At 45.1% G+C, this 14760-nt stretch overlaps 1 protein-coding gene across 1 annotated transcript in view; it reads right to left on the minus strand.

Annotated features, from left to right (window-relative positions):
• The window catches only part of PROS1 (protein S), an 81710-nt gene that overhangs the window by 24954 nt on the left and 41996 nt on the right, over nt 1-14760 (minus strand). The window contains exon 8 of the mRNA XM_030204250.1: nt 4706-4827. Within this exon, the coding sequence (XP_030060110.1) occupies nt 4706-4827 (122 nt within the window). The remainder of the gene's footprint in view (nt 1-4705; nt 4828-14760) is intronic.

The raw sequence follows: 14760 nt of genomic DNA on the forward strand, positions 1-14760 counted from the left end.
AACCAAAACAAAACCAGGGACAAGGACATCTGCATCTATCTGGCAACGTTTGAGGGAAAATGGCCACAAAGATGTCCCTACAGAACAGAGGGGCCACACATTGTGGTGAGTGCAATGGACTTTAATCCAGGGTAGCCATGTTCATATTCCACTACAACTCTGTTATTTTAAATGGTGAGTCCTCCAGAGATAGGGAAATACTTACTATACCTGAATGTGCACCACCCAATAGCCCTCAGGCTTGCATGTGTCTTTAATATTTAGGTACAGTAGGTATTTATTTAGATTTGCTCACGCCTTTTTCAGTAGTAGCTCAAGGTGAGTTACATTCAGGTACACTGGATATTTCTCTGTCCCAGGGGGGCTCACAATCTAAGTTTGTACCTGAGGCAGTGGAGGGTTAATTGACTTGCCCCAAATCACAAGGAGCAGCAGTGGGATTTGAACCGGTCACCTCTGGATTTCAAGACAGGTACTCTAACCACTAGGCCACTCCTCCACTCTGTTTCTGGAGAGCTCACAATTTAAAGGTAAAAAAAGAGTTGAAGTGGGTTCCCTGGTTTACAGTTCACTGCACTGACCACTAGGCTACCCTTCAAACCTGCTTCCTGCTGTGTTCAGAATGCCAATAATACTTGATGTTGCTAGGGAGCCTAGGTTCCACTTATTGATGTCACTTTCAGGGGTGAAGGAGGGAACAATAACCACTGGGGAATTCATGAGGGATCATGCCTTCATAGCTCCAGTGGTCAGCTGCTCAATTAGAGCACCTTTTTGTATTCTGGATGTGATTGAAACAGATCTAAATAAAAACATCCTCCTTTTTAGACTTGGGCATTTCTTCCTGTTTAATTACTGCTTTTGGATGTTCCAAATGTGGGACCTAAACACGCCCACTAGCAATTTAGACACACTGTAGTGTAGGACATCCAAATTATGCTTTTCGAAAATCACAATTTGAACGTTTTGGGCAGATGGACTTTTTTGGGGCATTTTGAGATGTCCATCTGCTTTCAAAATGAGTGCCAAGGTAAATTATTCATAGAATGTCACACAACTTGCTTGCTTTTACTCATATTCACAGGTAGGGGTAACTTTCAAATGGCTTTCCATGTGGATCAACATGAGCTAAATCATGTAAAGATTTCTAAGGGGGCAGAAATAACTTCTTTTAAAAAGCCTATAAAAAATGCTGGTATACACTGTCCCCCAGATTTTGTATATGGCTACTGGTCCTCCATGCCCCAGTCCTCTTCCTCCAAGACCGCTTCCTCCAAAAGATGAGAGGAAACCCGCTTGAGATCTGGAGCCTCTGGCAAAAGACACTCATGGATGCTTGGGGGCCACAGGAAGATCAAGAGCCTGGGGCTTCCCAGAATCCCAGAGTAACACCTCAGGGTGCTGATGCTTCAGACAATAAGCATGATGAAGTAAGACAAATCCCAGCGTGAATCCCAGAGGCCCCAAGGCATTCTGACGACATAGTACAGGTGGGCCCCCTGCCAAGAGCTGGCCCGACATTACCAGATCTCACAGCTCCCCGCCACTGGAGAGAAGAGTGGCCTCAAAGTCTCCTTGAGCAGCCACGGACTCCTCCTCCAGTGACGGCGCAGTCACCCCAGAAGAACCCTTTCCGGGTGACTCAGCCTCTGTGGAAGTCCTGTTGCAGACACGGCAGAGATTGAAGGTGGGGGACACCAAGTGCTGGGCCTGCAGGCCGTACAGCGGCATGCTTTAGCAGCAGGAGTGGCCATGTGAAGAAAAGTGCAGGAAACAACTGTGTGAACCACCTTCACCCTGAACTCGGCCAGGTACCCCGAGCAGCAAACCGGAGCCCGGATGGAGCTGAAAAAGAATTCTCACCGTCGGCAGAGCCGTGTGCTAGGTGCAGAACAAGCCGCTTGCACTTGTCTAAAGTAAGGTCCTGAGCACCTTTTCTTGCTAGCAGTTGCTCTGTTCCCGCCCAGGGAAGCCTGATAGACCCCCTCTCTGGAAAGCGGGAAAGGGGGCTGAAGCACACTTTGATCACCTAGGCTGAGTTGAGGGGTATAGGGGGGAGGCACCCGCAGGATGGAGTAAGCACCCCAAGGGCTCACCCGACTAAGAGCACAGCAAATCGGGGCTCAGTTCAACAGGCAGCTAAGGTAGGAATAAACTACTAATCTGTGCTGCTTGCCTTTAAGCTTGAACCCCTTTGGTAAGCTTTTTGTTTGTTTGTTTGTTTGTTTGTTTGTTTTTTTCTTTTAATCAATGCTGCAACAGCACAAAAAAAGGACCCCAAAAAGGGCTTTCAAGCAGCATCCACTGACTGTTGTTTCCAAGGTAGTCAAAGCTAAGACCCATGGTTGTTGTTGTTGGGGTTTTTTTTGTTTGTTTTAATTTGGAAAAATAGGCCAAAGGGGAGACCCAGTCTGCACAGGCACCTACAGTGGGGGAAATAAGTATTTGATCCCTTGCTGATTTTGTAAGTTTGCCCACTGACAAAGACATGAGCAGCCCATAATTGAAGGGTAGGTTATTGGTAACAGTGAGAGATAGCACATCACAAATTAAATCCGGAAAATCACATTGTGGAAAGTATATGAATTTATTTGCATTCTGCAGAGGGAAATAAGTATTTAATCCCTCTGGCAAACAAGACCTAATACTTGGTGGCAAAACCCTTGTTGGCAAGCACAGCGGTCAGACGTCTTCTGTAGTTGATGATGAGGTTTGCACACATGTCAGGAGGAATTTTGGTCCACTCCTCTTTGCAGATCATCTCTAAATCATTAAGAGTTCTGGGCTGTCGCTTGGCAACTCGCAGCTTCAGCTCCCTCCATAAGTTTTCAATGGGATTAAGGTCTGGTGACTGGCTAGGCCACTCCATGACCCTAATGTGCTTCTTCCTGAGCCACTCCTTTGTTGCCTTGGCTGTATGTTTTGGGTCATTGTCGTGCTGGAAGACCCAGCCACGACCCATTTTTAAGGCCCTGGCGGAGGGAAGGAGGTTGTCACTCAGAATTGTACGGTACATGGCCCCATCCATTCTCCCATTGATGCGGTGAAGTAGTCCTGTGCCCTTAGCAGAGAAACACCCCCAAAACATAACATTTCCACCTCCATGCTTGACAGTGGGGACGGTGTTCTTTTGGTCATAGGCAGCATTTCTCTTCCTCCAAACACGGCGAGTTGAGTTCATGCCAAAGAGCTCAATTTTTGTCTCATCTGACCACAGCACCTTCTCCCAATCACTCTCGGCATCATCCAGGTGTTCACTGGCAAACTTCAGACGGGCCGTCACATGTGCCTTCCGGAGCAGGGGGACCTTGCGGGCACTGCAGGATTGCAATCCGTTATGTCGTAATGTGTTACCAATGGTTTTCGTGGTGACAGTGGTCCCAGCTGCCTTGAGATCATTGACAAGTTCCCCCCTTGTAGTTGTAGGCTGATTTCTAACCTTCCTCATGATCAAGGATACCCCACGAGGTGAGATTTTGCGTGGAGCCCCAGATCTTTGTCGATTGACAGTCATTTTGTACTTCTTCCATTTTCTTACTATGGCACCAACAGTTGTCTCCTTCTCGCCCAGCGTCTTACTGATGGTTTTGTAGCCCATTCCAGCCTTGTGCAGGTGTATGATCTTGTCCCTGACATCCTTAGACAGCTCCTTGCTCTTGGCCATTTTGTAGAGGTTAGAGTCTGACTGATTCACTGAGTCTGTGGACAGGTGTCTTTCATACAGGTGACCATTGCCGACAGCTGTCTGTCATGCAGGTAACGAGTTGATTTGGAGCATCTACCTGGTCTGTAGGGGCCAGATCTCTTACTGGTTGGTGGGGGATCAAATACTTATTTCCCTCTGCAGAATGCAAATAAATTCATATACTTTCCACAATGTGATTTTCCGGATTTAATTTGTGATGTGCTATCTCTCACTGTTACCAATAACCTACCTTTCAATTATGGGCTGCTCATGTCTTTGTCAGTGGGCAAACTTACAAAATCAGCAAGGGATCAAATACTTATTTCCCCCACTGTATCTACTGTCTGCTGAGAAGACTGAAGAATACTGAGGAGGCTCAGGGCTGCACACGGCTATATACAGTGATCTCTCAGTAAAGTCTCCCCATCTGCTGGTAGGAGGGCATTTACCCACTTGTTGGGAATGGTCTGGTGCAGACAACAAGGAACATGCTTTACAGTAATATAATGCACATTATTGCCATTTAACATACATTAAGGAACAAATAACATGCATTATTGTTCTAAAGCAGCTTAGTAACTACCCTCTAAGCCTCCTGTACACTTTGGGGTTTCAAACAGTATGCCACCAGAAAGAAACAGGAGATGCCAACACCAACTGGCAGCAACCTGAGTGTCATGGTCTTGACAATTTTGTCATACTGTCTTCTAATATGGCCGATTAACTCTACCTTGTCCTACTTCAGATTTAGAAATGAAAAAGCAAATTTTCTTTAAAAAAATAAAAATAGTGAAAAATAAAAAACACAGACCATGAAGCAGCACTGCCTAGGGCCTTAGTTTTACTAGGGAAAACTGTCCTTAACAATGGCAGTTGAGAACACAACAGGAAAAAATGTCCCTACTGGAAGTAGCTGAGAATGCAGCACAATGTATTTTAATGTTCCTCTTTGCAGTTTTTATTAACAAGATTAAAGAAGTAGTTGGTGATCAGCTTTAGGCCTAAGCATCTTAAGCATACCTCACAACTTTTCAGGTCTTTAGCCAGCTTGAATCCTTTCTTGCCATCACAGTAACAGCTGTAACTCCCAGGAGCATTGACACATATCTGGTCACAGGCATTCTCCGAGCACTCATCTATGTCTGCAAAAAATATCAGCCATACCAACTGAGAAGAGAACTAAACCACGTACAAAATTGTTATTTCAAAATGAAATGAAGGATACAGACATCTTCAGGTCATATATACCATCAGCTACTATTCTCTGGTACTACAACAGGTATGTTAACATTTTGATTCAGTTTCCTTTCAGACATATGCTCCTTAAATCTATACTAAGGGTTGGCAGTGGCATAGCTACGGGTGGGTCTGGGTGGGTACAGGCCCACCCATTATTGGCTCAGGCCCACTCAGTGGCGGTATCCCACATCAACATCTCTCCTCTTCCATGGCGTCCCGGCATCTGCCCGCCCGTCGCTGAACCCTGTCCCTCCCTGGTGTACCTTAAGGGCATCCCCAGCGCCTGCAGTGATTCAATTATTGCTACCTGCGCTGGCCCTGCAGGCTTTCATCGGCCGAGTCCTGCCCTTTCATCATTTCCTGTCTGGCGGGACCTGGCTGATGGAAGCCTGCTGGCTATTTTTAGCATGCAGTAATCATTACTGTGGGCCTGTGCTAATAGTTAGCAGGTGCTAAATTCTGCACTGAGGATAATACAATAAAGGGGTACCCAGATTTAGGTGCTAGGAAAGCACTTATTTGAAGTTTATTTTACAAAGAAAAATAGATGTCTATTTTTCTTTATCAAACAGTAGAGTAAGTGGCCAGAAACATGCTTATATTCAAGGCACAAACATTTTCACCAGCCACATAGTTGGTGTTTATGCTCATGCCTAGATTATTAATATTTTATAATTCTACACATGATTTTGTACAATCTACATACATACATATGTGCCCCGCCAACTCACTGCCCGAACTACATCCATGTACACTCCATTATATCTAGGCAAATACAGAATACCGCTTAACCACAAACTACATATGTGTTCCCATATGCATGTAAATAACTAGAATATCGGCATTTATGCATGTTCCTAGCATTACCCCCTAAAAAGCTAGTTCTATAAAGTAGGTGGTAATATTTATGCGTGCATTAAGCACACAAATACTTGCATGTGTATATCAAAATTCTGCCTAAGCACTATTCTTTAAATATGCACTTATCTTGTATAGCGTGCATTTGACAGGTGGGCTCACACATGGGCAGAGTCTGGGCACAGCATGGGCAGGATTCTCATTTGCATAACTTACAGTATACAATAAATTATGCAAGCATCTCTGGCACATAGATGCGATCATTTACACTAGCTGTATGGGTGGCATGAGTGATTACGCTTAAGTGCATAAGCATGTACATACCCAGTTAAGCTAGTGTTTGATAAAGGAAAGTAGATACTCATGTTCCTTTATAGAACAGGCACCTGGAGGATGCCTATTTCTAGACCCCCTTTTAAAAAATGACCCCCAAGTGCTCAGTGCGCTTTAGTAAATAGACCACTAATAGTGTATACTAAAGCATTTTGGTGTGCTAAAATGACCTAATGAGAAAAACAAAATTCAACTCATTTTTAAAATCACTTCATCTGAGAAATGACTCAAAATGATATAACATCTACCACAGATGTTTACATGTCATTTTAAATCACAGCACATCCCTAAAATCCATGCACCATTCCCCAAATCTTAAAGTGACTCCTATTAGCAGAAGGACAATGAAGAACTGTACTTTAGAAAAAAAACTAGCAGACAGAAATTTTTTTAATTAATATTACAGATGCTCTGCATTCACGCTCTCTATATATATATTCCATGAATGACAGGCTCCCTCGTATCCACTACAGAAGAATACTCTTCTTTATGTGAATATGTTGCGAGCTCCTCACGAGTCTAAAAACCTCCTAAATATTTTAAACCCTCCGCTGTATTCAGGGTTCTGAATATTTTAACTCTTATCGTTATTAAGGAGTTGCGATATTATTCAACGCACTATAAGAATTAGTGAAAAGGCACTTATCTGGGCTGTAGCTTGGTCGACAGGGAACGCTCTACAGAGAGCCCCTGTTTTGCAAGTACGGAGGGCACAGCTCCTCCATTAATACCACCCAGCATAAGAGAGAGTTTTACTTGTTAGTTGTGCAGGTTGAAATAATTTTTATTAGCAAGTACCATTTGTGGTTTAAATGAATATTAGCAAGAACTGAAAAACAGATAACATACTGGTGTGGAGAAAAAAAAATCTACCACTTTAGGAAGATTAACAGCCATGATTTTCACTGTGCCATGCAAACTGCTTTCCTTGTGGACAGTCAGTGAATATTTTAATTTGGGTGACCACAAGAGACAATCAGGTAGGCTGCTCTTATCCTGAATAGTAGCGAGGTGTTTAGTGCTAAAGTCTGTTCTTCAGTGGACCTTGTGTTTGAACATTAACAAGAATCAACTTGCCATCAGCACAAATAATCCCATTATAGCTCAGAAGAATCTGGCTCAGTCATGGCTTTCTGCATTTCCTTTAATTCAATGACATAACACAATAATAATATAAGGCAAAGTTCAGCGAAAAATCTTTTAACTGGAGTAACAAATTGATCTCTCCCTAAATACTTCTATCTATTAAAAAGGAAAGGAGGAAAAAGACCTCAAATGTCCCAGCTGTTAATAATATTCATGCCCAAATTCATCGAACTCTCATTTTTATCATCAGTCTTAAAAAACCTCCTTCCTTCCTTCCAATTATCTTTGCACTTTGATAGTATGCTCTAGATCAATTATTTATTATCAATAATCAAATATTTGGCATGTAACATATATGCAGTGCTTTTTTTGTAGAAAAAAAGGTGCCGGTACTCATTATGGGCGGGGTCATCACATATGGCTCCACCCCTATGATAGCCACACCCACATTAACCACACCCCCTATACCAGCCATGGCGCATATAAACAGACATCATTGAAAATATTACAGTACTATAGGAGAAAAAAATAACGTGATTTGCTAAGTAGTAGCAGTAAATAAGACAGCCAATGTAAATTCTCAAATTGGACATATTACAAACACTAAAATGAAAATAAAATGATTTTTTTCTACCTTTGTTGTCTGGTGACTGTTTTTCTTTCCATATTGGTCCCAGTCTGTGATTCTCCTTTCCTTTGTTTTCGCTTAACTCTTCTGTGCCATTTGTCATTTTTTGTCTCCTTTTTCTTTGCTTTCTTCAATATTTTTCAGGCTCTCTCTCTGTCCAGATTTAATTCATTCTTACTATCCATTCTTTAATTTCCTTCATCTACCCGTGGCTTTTCATCTTTTCCTCACCCTTGTTCTCCCCATGCCCCTTCCTCTTATTCTCCAGTCTTTCTCTATTCCCCTTTTCCATCCAGCAGCTCTGCTTTCTCTCCCCATCCTTCCAGTGTCTCCCCTATTTCTTTCTGCATTCTTCCATCCAGCGTCTTCCCTCTTTCTCTCCCTATCCTTCCGTTTTCCCTCTCTCTCTCCCCATCCTTCCATCTGTTTTCCCCCTCTCTCTCCCCATCCTTCCATCTGTTTTCCCTCTCTCTTTCCCCATCCTTCCATCTGTTTTTCCCTCTCTCCCCAATCCTTCCATTTGTGTTTTTCCCTCTCTCTCCCCATCCTTCCATCTGTTTTTCCCCTCTCCCCAATCCTTCCATCTGTTTTTCCCTCTCTCTCCCCACCTTCCATCTGTTTTCCCCTCTCTCTCTCCCCAATCCTTCCCTCTGTTGTTTTCCCTCTTTCTCTCTCTCCCCATCCTTCCATCTGTTTTCCCCTCTCTCCCCAATCCTTCCATCTGTTTTTCCCTCTCTCTCCCCTGTTTTCCCTCTCTCTCCCCAATCCTTCCCTCTGTTGTTTTCCCTCTTTCTCTCTCTCCCCAATCCTTCCCCCTCTGTTGTTTTCCCTCTCTCTCTCTCTCTCCCCAATCCTTCCCTCTGTTGTTTTCCCTCTTTCTCTCTCTCCCCAATCCTTCCCCCTCTGTTGTTTTCCCTCTTTCTCTCTCTCCCAATCCTTCCCTCTGTTGTTTTCCCTCTCTCTCTCTCTCTCTCCCAATCCTTCCCTCTGTTGTTTTCCCTCTCTCTCTCTCCCCAATCCTTCCCTCTGTTGTTTTCCCTCTCTCTCTCTCTCCCAATCCTTCCCTCTGTTGTTTTCCCTCTCTCTCTCTCCCCAATCCTTCCCTCTGTTGTTTTCCCTCTTTCTCTCTCTCCCCAATCCTTCCCTCTGTTGGTTTCCCTCTTTCCCTCTCTCCCCAATCCTTCCCTCTGTTGTTTCCCCTCTCTCTCTCTCCCCAATCCTTCCCTCTGTTGTTTTCTCTCTCTCTCTCTCTCCCAATCCTTCCCTCTGTTGTTTTCCCTCTCTCTCTCTCCACAATCCTTCCCTCTGTTGTTTTCCCTCTCTCTCTCTCTCCCAATCCTTCCCTCTGTTGTTTTCCCTCTTTCTCTCTCTCCCCAATCCTTCCCCCTCTGTTGTTTTCCCTCTTTCTCTCTCTCCCAATCCTTCCCTCTGTTGTTTTCCCTCTCTCTCTCTCTCTCTCCCAATCCTTCCCTCTGTTGTTTTCCCTCTCTCTCTCTCCCCAATCCTTCCCTCTGTTGTTTTCCCTCTCTCTCTCTCTCCCAATCCTTCCCTCTGTTGTTTTCCCTCTCTCTCTCTCCCCAATCCTTCCCTCTGTTGTTTTCCCTCTTTCTCTCTCTCCCCAATCCTTCCCTCTGTTGTTTTCCCTCTCTCTCTCTCCCCAATCCTTCCCTCTGTTGTTTTCCCTCTTTCTCTCTCTCCCCAATCCTTCCCTCTGTTGTTTTCCCTCTTTCTCTCTCTCCCCAATCCTTCCCTCTGTTGTTTTCCCTCTTTCCCTCTCTCCCCAATCCTTCCCTCTGTTGGTTTCCCTCTTTCCCTCTCTCCCCAATCCTTCCCTCTGTTGTTTTCCCTCTCTCTCTTTCCCCAATCCTTCCCTCTGTTGTTTTCCCTCTTTCTCTCTCTCCCCAATCCTTCCCTCTGTTGTTTTCCCTCTCTCTCTCTCTCCCCAATCCTTCCCTCTGTTGTTTTCCCTCTCTCTCTCTCTCCCCAATCCTTCCCTCTGTTGTTTTCCCTCTCTTTCCCCAATCCTTCCCTCTGTTGTTTTCCCTCTTTCTCTCTCTCCCCATCCTTCCCTCTGTTGTTTTCCCTCTTTCTCTCTCCTGTTTTCCCTCTCTCCCCAATCCTTCCCTCTGTTGTTTTCCCTCTTTCTCTCTCTCCCCAATCCTTCCCTCTGTTGTTTTCCCTCTCTCTCTCTCCCCAATCCTTCCCTCTGTTGGTTTCCCTCTCTCTCTCTCTCCCCAATCCTTCCCTCTGTTGTTTTCCCTCTTTCTCTCTCTCCCCAATCCTTCCCTCTGTTGTTTTCCCTCTTTCCCTCTCTCCCCAATCCTTCCCTCTGTTGGTTTCCCTCTTTCCCTCTCTCCCCAATCCTTCCCTCTGTTGGTTTCCCTCTTTCCCTCTCTCCCCAATCCTTCCCTCTGTTGTTTTCCCTCTCTCTCTTTCCCCAATCCTTCCCTCTGTTGTTTTCCCTCTTTCTCTCTCTCCCCAATCCTTCCCTCTGTTGTTTTCCCTCTCTCTCTCTCTCCCCAATCCTTCCCTCTGTTGGTTTCCCTCTCCCTGCCAAGTTTCCCGCGAACGGCGCGAAGTCGCGACGCACGCGGCACCAGCCCCTATTTCCGGCCGCTGCTGCTTCTCCTGTTGAGCAGCAGCGGCCGCTACACAAAGAAAAAGAAGATTTAAAAAAAAATTGAAACCTGGCTGAAACGCGGCACCCCGGCACTGTAGACAGCCCTTAGGCATTGGCTGTTGCCCCACAGCCGCTCCTCCTCTTGCCTCTACGTCACTGCCCCTGGAGGAAGACCCCAGAGGAGCGCAGTGACGTAGAGGCAAGAGGAGGAGCGGCTGCGGGACAACAGCCAATGCCTAATGGCTGTCTACAGTGCCGGGGTGCCGCGTTTCAGCCAGGTTTGAAGTTTTTTAAAAATCTTTTTCTTTGTGTAGCGGCCGCTGCTGCTCAACAGGAGAAGCAGCAGCGGCCGGAAATGGGGGCTGGCACTGCGTCCGTCACGGGGCGGGGGGAGCAAAAAAAAAAAAGGTGCCGGTACGCCGTACCGTTGCGTACCGGCACAAAAAAAGCACTGCATATATGACATATATCCAGCACTTAGCTTTTAAATTATGTTCCCAATGGGGCTCTCCATTTCACTTCACTTAAGCTTCTTCAGGGGACTAAGTGCCACAGATCATTTTAACCTATAAACATAGCAACTGGTTAACACAGGATTAATGCGAGCACACTTAGGGAGAAATTCTATAAATGACGTTCAAAATTTGGTGCTGGAAAATTCAAAAACGGGCATAGCCATGGGCGTATTAGGGGCATTTCAAAAAGTTGCACGCATAGAATACGGCATTAGCACACCACCCTTGGACACCAGCTAGTTAGGCGTGGGAATTGGTGATAATCATGATTCTATAATGAGTGCATACCCTTTATACAATCATGCTTAGCACCGATTTTTTTCCAGCGCTAAATTTTAAGCACCTCTTATAGAATTTCCCCCTAAATACGCTCGCATTAATCCTGTGTTAACCAGATGCCATGCAGTAATGTCAATGCGCTAACTGGTTAGTGCTTTTAAGCCCACTCTCTGCCCAGGACACACCCCCTCAAAAAATATGAAAAAAAAAATAGTTTATGCGTGTGTAATCCTCTGGTAAATTGAGTTTGGGAATTTCCTCGGGGGATTACTAGAACTGATGTAGAACTCTCCAGACACACTGGGGGGGGGGGGGGGGGGGGAGGGAGGGAGGGAGAACCGCATGAGTGGGAGGGTGAGAAACCCTGTCCAGAGGGAGGTCTAGGAGACAATTAGGGGTATTTTTGATATGACATCTAAGTCTGAAGAGGAAAGAAAGTAATTTTCAAAAAAGAAAAATGTCATCTTTTTTTTTTTTTAAATACTGTTTTGAACAAGGTTTTGGACATTTTGTTTTTTTGATCCATTAAAAAAAAAAAAAAAACAAGTGCAAAACGTAGAGATTCATGCCATTGGGATGTAGAAGGAGCAAGCATTTTTAGTAGACTGGTCCCTCAGACAACCCAGGAGAGCAACGGGGCACCCTAGAAGCATAGGCGGTCGGTGGCCCAACTGTTTGGGGAGGCTAAAGGGGACGGGGTTAGGGGTGGAACTTAAATCCATAACTGTCTGATAACACACAGAAAAAAAATAAAAATAAAAGTCACAATTAATACCTTTTATTAAATTTAGATATTAGGTATGTATCATATGTCAAAGAATAAAGTGGTTGCTCAAAGCATATACTAACCACAATCGCATTTGTATAAAAAGATTATACTGCATGTGCCTATATACTCCACCAACCACTATGACAATCTTCTGTAGCCATTCCTGTCCTTAGTAAAGAAATGGGGCAATAAATTCAGACCTGGGATATACCAAGGAGGAGGAAGGCCACAGCCAAGCCCGCCCTCCTAACAAACACATCTTTAATCAATACTAACTGCTGCCATTTGTTGGGGGAGGGGAAGAGAGGGAAAAAAGAGAGAGAGGACCAGGACCTGGCACTTTCCTTCAGCTCCCTTGCACTTTCAACTCATTTGGAAATGAAAGATCGGATCTACGCCATGAGTCTTATCAGGATTCCACCCCTCCCCCCCCCCCAAAAAAAAATATATATATCTAGACTGCTCATTAAAGTGACAATCCTGAGCTAGGGGGTCACGGCTTCTTTCAGAAGCAATAATGGTCCCTGAATCTGCTCAACTGGTGTCACCCTCATCTTCAAGAGCTTTGAACACTATCCCTAGCAAACAAAGTAAAACCACAGCACTTATCACCTGAGCCACTGGGCCAGCCTGCTGCTAGTTCTGACTAAGCTACCTTCTATAGCACACAATGTTTCTACAGAAGGAAAACCAAGATCTTAGGCTCAAAAAGGAAGAACAACTGACATTTCTAAGCATGTTTCACAGCCAATAACCACAACACAATTTCCATACTATGCCCAGTTTCTAAGGGAAATGAAAGTGGAAAGATCTTAAGCCAATTAATTACATTTTGTACTGAACTTACAAAACTTGTGCAAATATAAGTGAAGTGACATGTCCAGATCGTCCATCATCTCTCCCGTCCGACCTCAGCTCCCCGATAGCCCTCGTTTCCTTCATGCCCCGGCCCTACCATTAAATATTCTATTTTTCCTGGTGTCGCGGGCGGCGCCAGCATTTAAAACAGCAACAGGCCCATTTCGGCTGCAGCCTTCCCTCGCATGGCTCCGCCCTCTTCTGACATATTTCCTGTTTCCGCGAGGGCGGAACCATTGCGAGGGAAGGCTGCAGCCGAGGTGAGCCTGCTGCTGTTTTCAATGCCGGCACCGCCCTCGACTCCAGGAAAAATAGAATATTTAAAATTAGGGTGGGGGGCCGGGGCAGGAAGGAAACGAGGGCTATCGGGGAGCTGAGGGCGGACGGGAGAGATGATGGACGACCTGGCTGGGGAGCGGGGAAGACTGCAGCTCGCGGGGTGGAGGCAGCAGGGGAAAAAGGTCACGGTCGGTTGGGCTGGGGAGGCTTAGCCTCCCCAAGCCTCTTATACGGGGCACCTATGTCTAGAAGGCACTTCTATTTCATAAAAAAGCTCCCAGGTACACATTTCACCTTTGCTCCATTATATTGTCCCCTGAGCCCTCCAAAACCCACCCAAAACACACTTTCCCCCACTGTACACCACTACAATAGCCCTTATGGGTGAAGCGGGCACCCATATGTGGGTCCAGTAGGTTTTGGTGACTGTGGGAGGGGTCACATTTTCCGCTACAAGTGTGCGTGCTGCTCTAATAGACCTGACCTTAACATCTGAGGCTGTCATAGAGGTTGGTAAGTCATATTTTTATTCATATTTTTGGGGGTTGGAGAAGGTTAGTAACCACTGGGGAGGGTATTGGGGGGGGGGGGGGTCACTCCTAATTCTCTCCTGTGGTCATCTGGTCTTTTAGGGCACCTTTTTGTGCCTTATTCATTCTGAAAACAGGTCTAGACCAAAACGTCTTACTTTTACTCCTGGACATCTTTGTTTCGTTCCATTATGGCTGTAAAACCTCCAAGTGTTAGGCACGCCCGAATCCTGCCTTCAAAACGCCCCCAACACACTCCCTTGTGATTTGGACGCATTGCAGACGATTTGCATAGAAAAATGTCTGCAAAATAGGTTTCGAAAGACCGATTTAGACATTTTGAGAAGAAAAACGTCCAAATGGTGCTTTATGACACTTTTTTGGATGTTTTTCTCTTTCGAAAATGAGCCACATTGAGTGAAAATGGATGGCATAGTTAGGGTAGAGTTGGAAGGTTATAAAACTGACAGGATTAGGGGTAACAAAGGGGGGTTATTTGGGTGGGAGGAGGAAGTATATGGGCAAGTGCCTTGGAGATGGGGAGAGGTCTAAGGGTATGGGGATATGGAACATACAGGGGTAGAGTAATAATTTGCATTTCAAGTGGGTGATTAAACTTATGATTGTTATATATCCTTCCCTTGGGGAAGAAGTAACCTTGTTAATGCTCGGGGGGCCATTTCTTAGTCCCCCTAAATAGGTTGGTTGATAAGTCTGGGGAATGGAGGGGGGGTGGTTAGGGGGAGGAGGGAGATAATTAAAACACAAAAAATTGAGGAACACTGTTCTGGATTTGTATTGTCTGAAGGATGTTTACTTATGACATTTATTTAGAGATTGTTGAAAGGTGTTATTGGTTGATTTCTCAAATAAAAATGTTGAAACATAAAACTGACAGGATTAGAGAGCGTATGGTCATTGGTTGCCTTCACCCCCACCAGGACCCTTGAGGAGAGGGGGTATCCTGATCAGGCCCAATAACCTATGGCTGACCAAGGAGCAATTGCTGTTAATAAAAGCAGTAATTGTGAGAAGTGCTCCTGGTGGGTAGAATCACCAGAAGCAGAGGCAGCCGCTCATG

The sequence above is a fragment of the Microcaecilia unicolor genome, chromosome 5 (genome assembly GCF_901765095.1).
Source record: "Microcaecilia unicolor chromosome 5, aMicUni1.1, whole genome shotgun sequence".
NCBI lineage: Eukaryota > Metazoa > Chordata > Amphibia > Gymnophiona > Siphonopidae > Microcaecilia > Microcaecilia unicolor.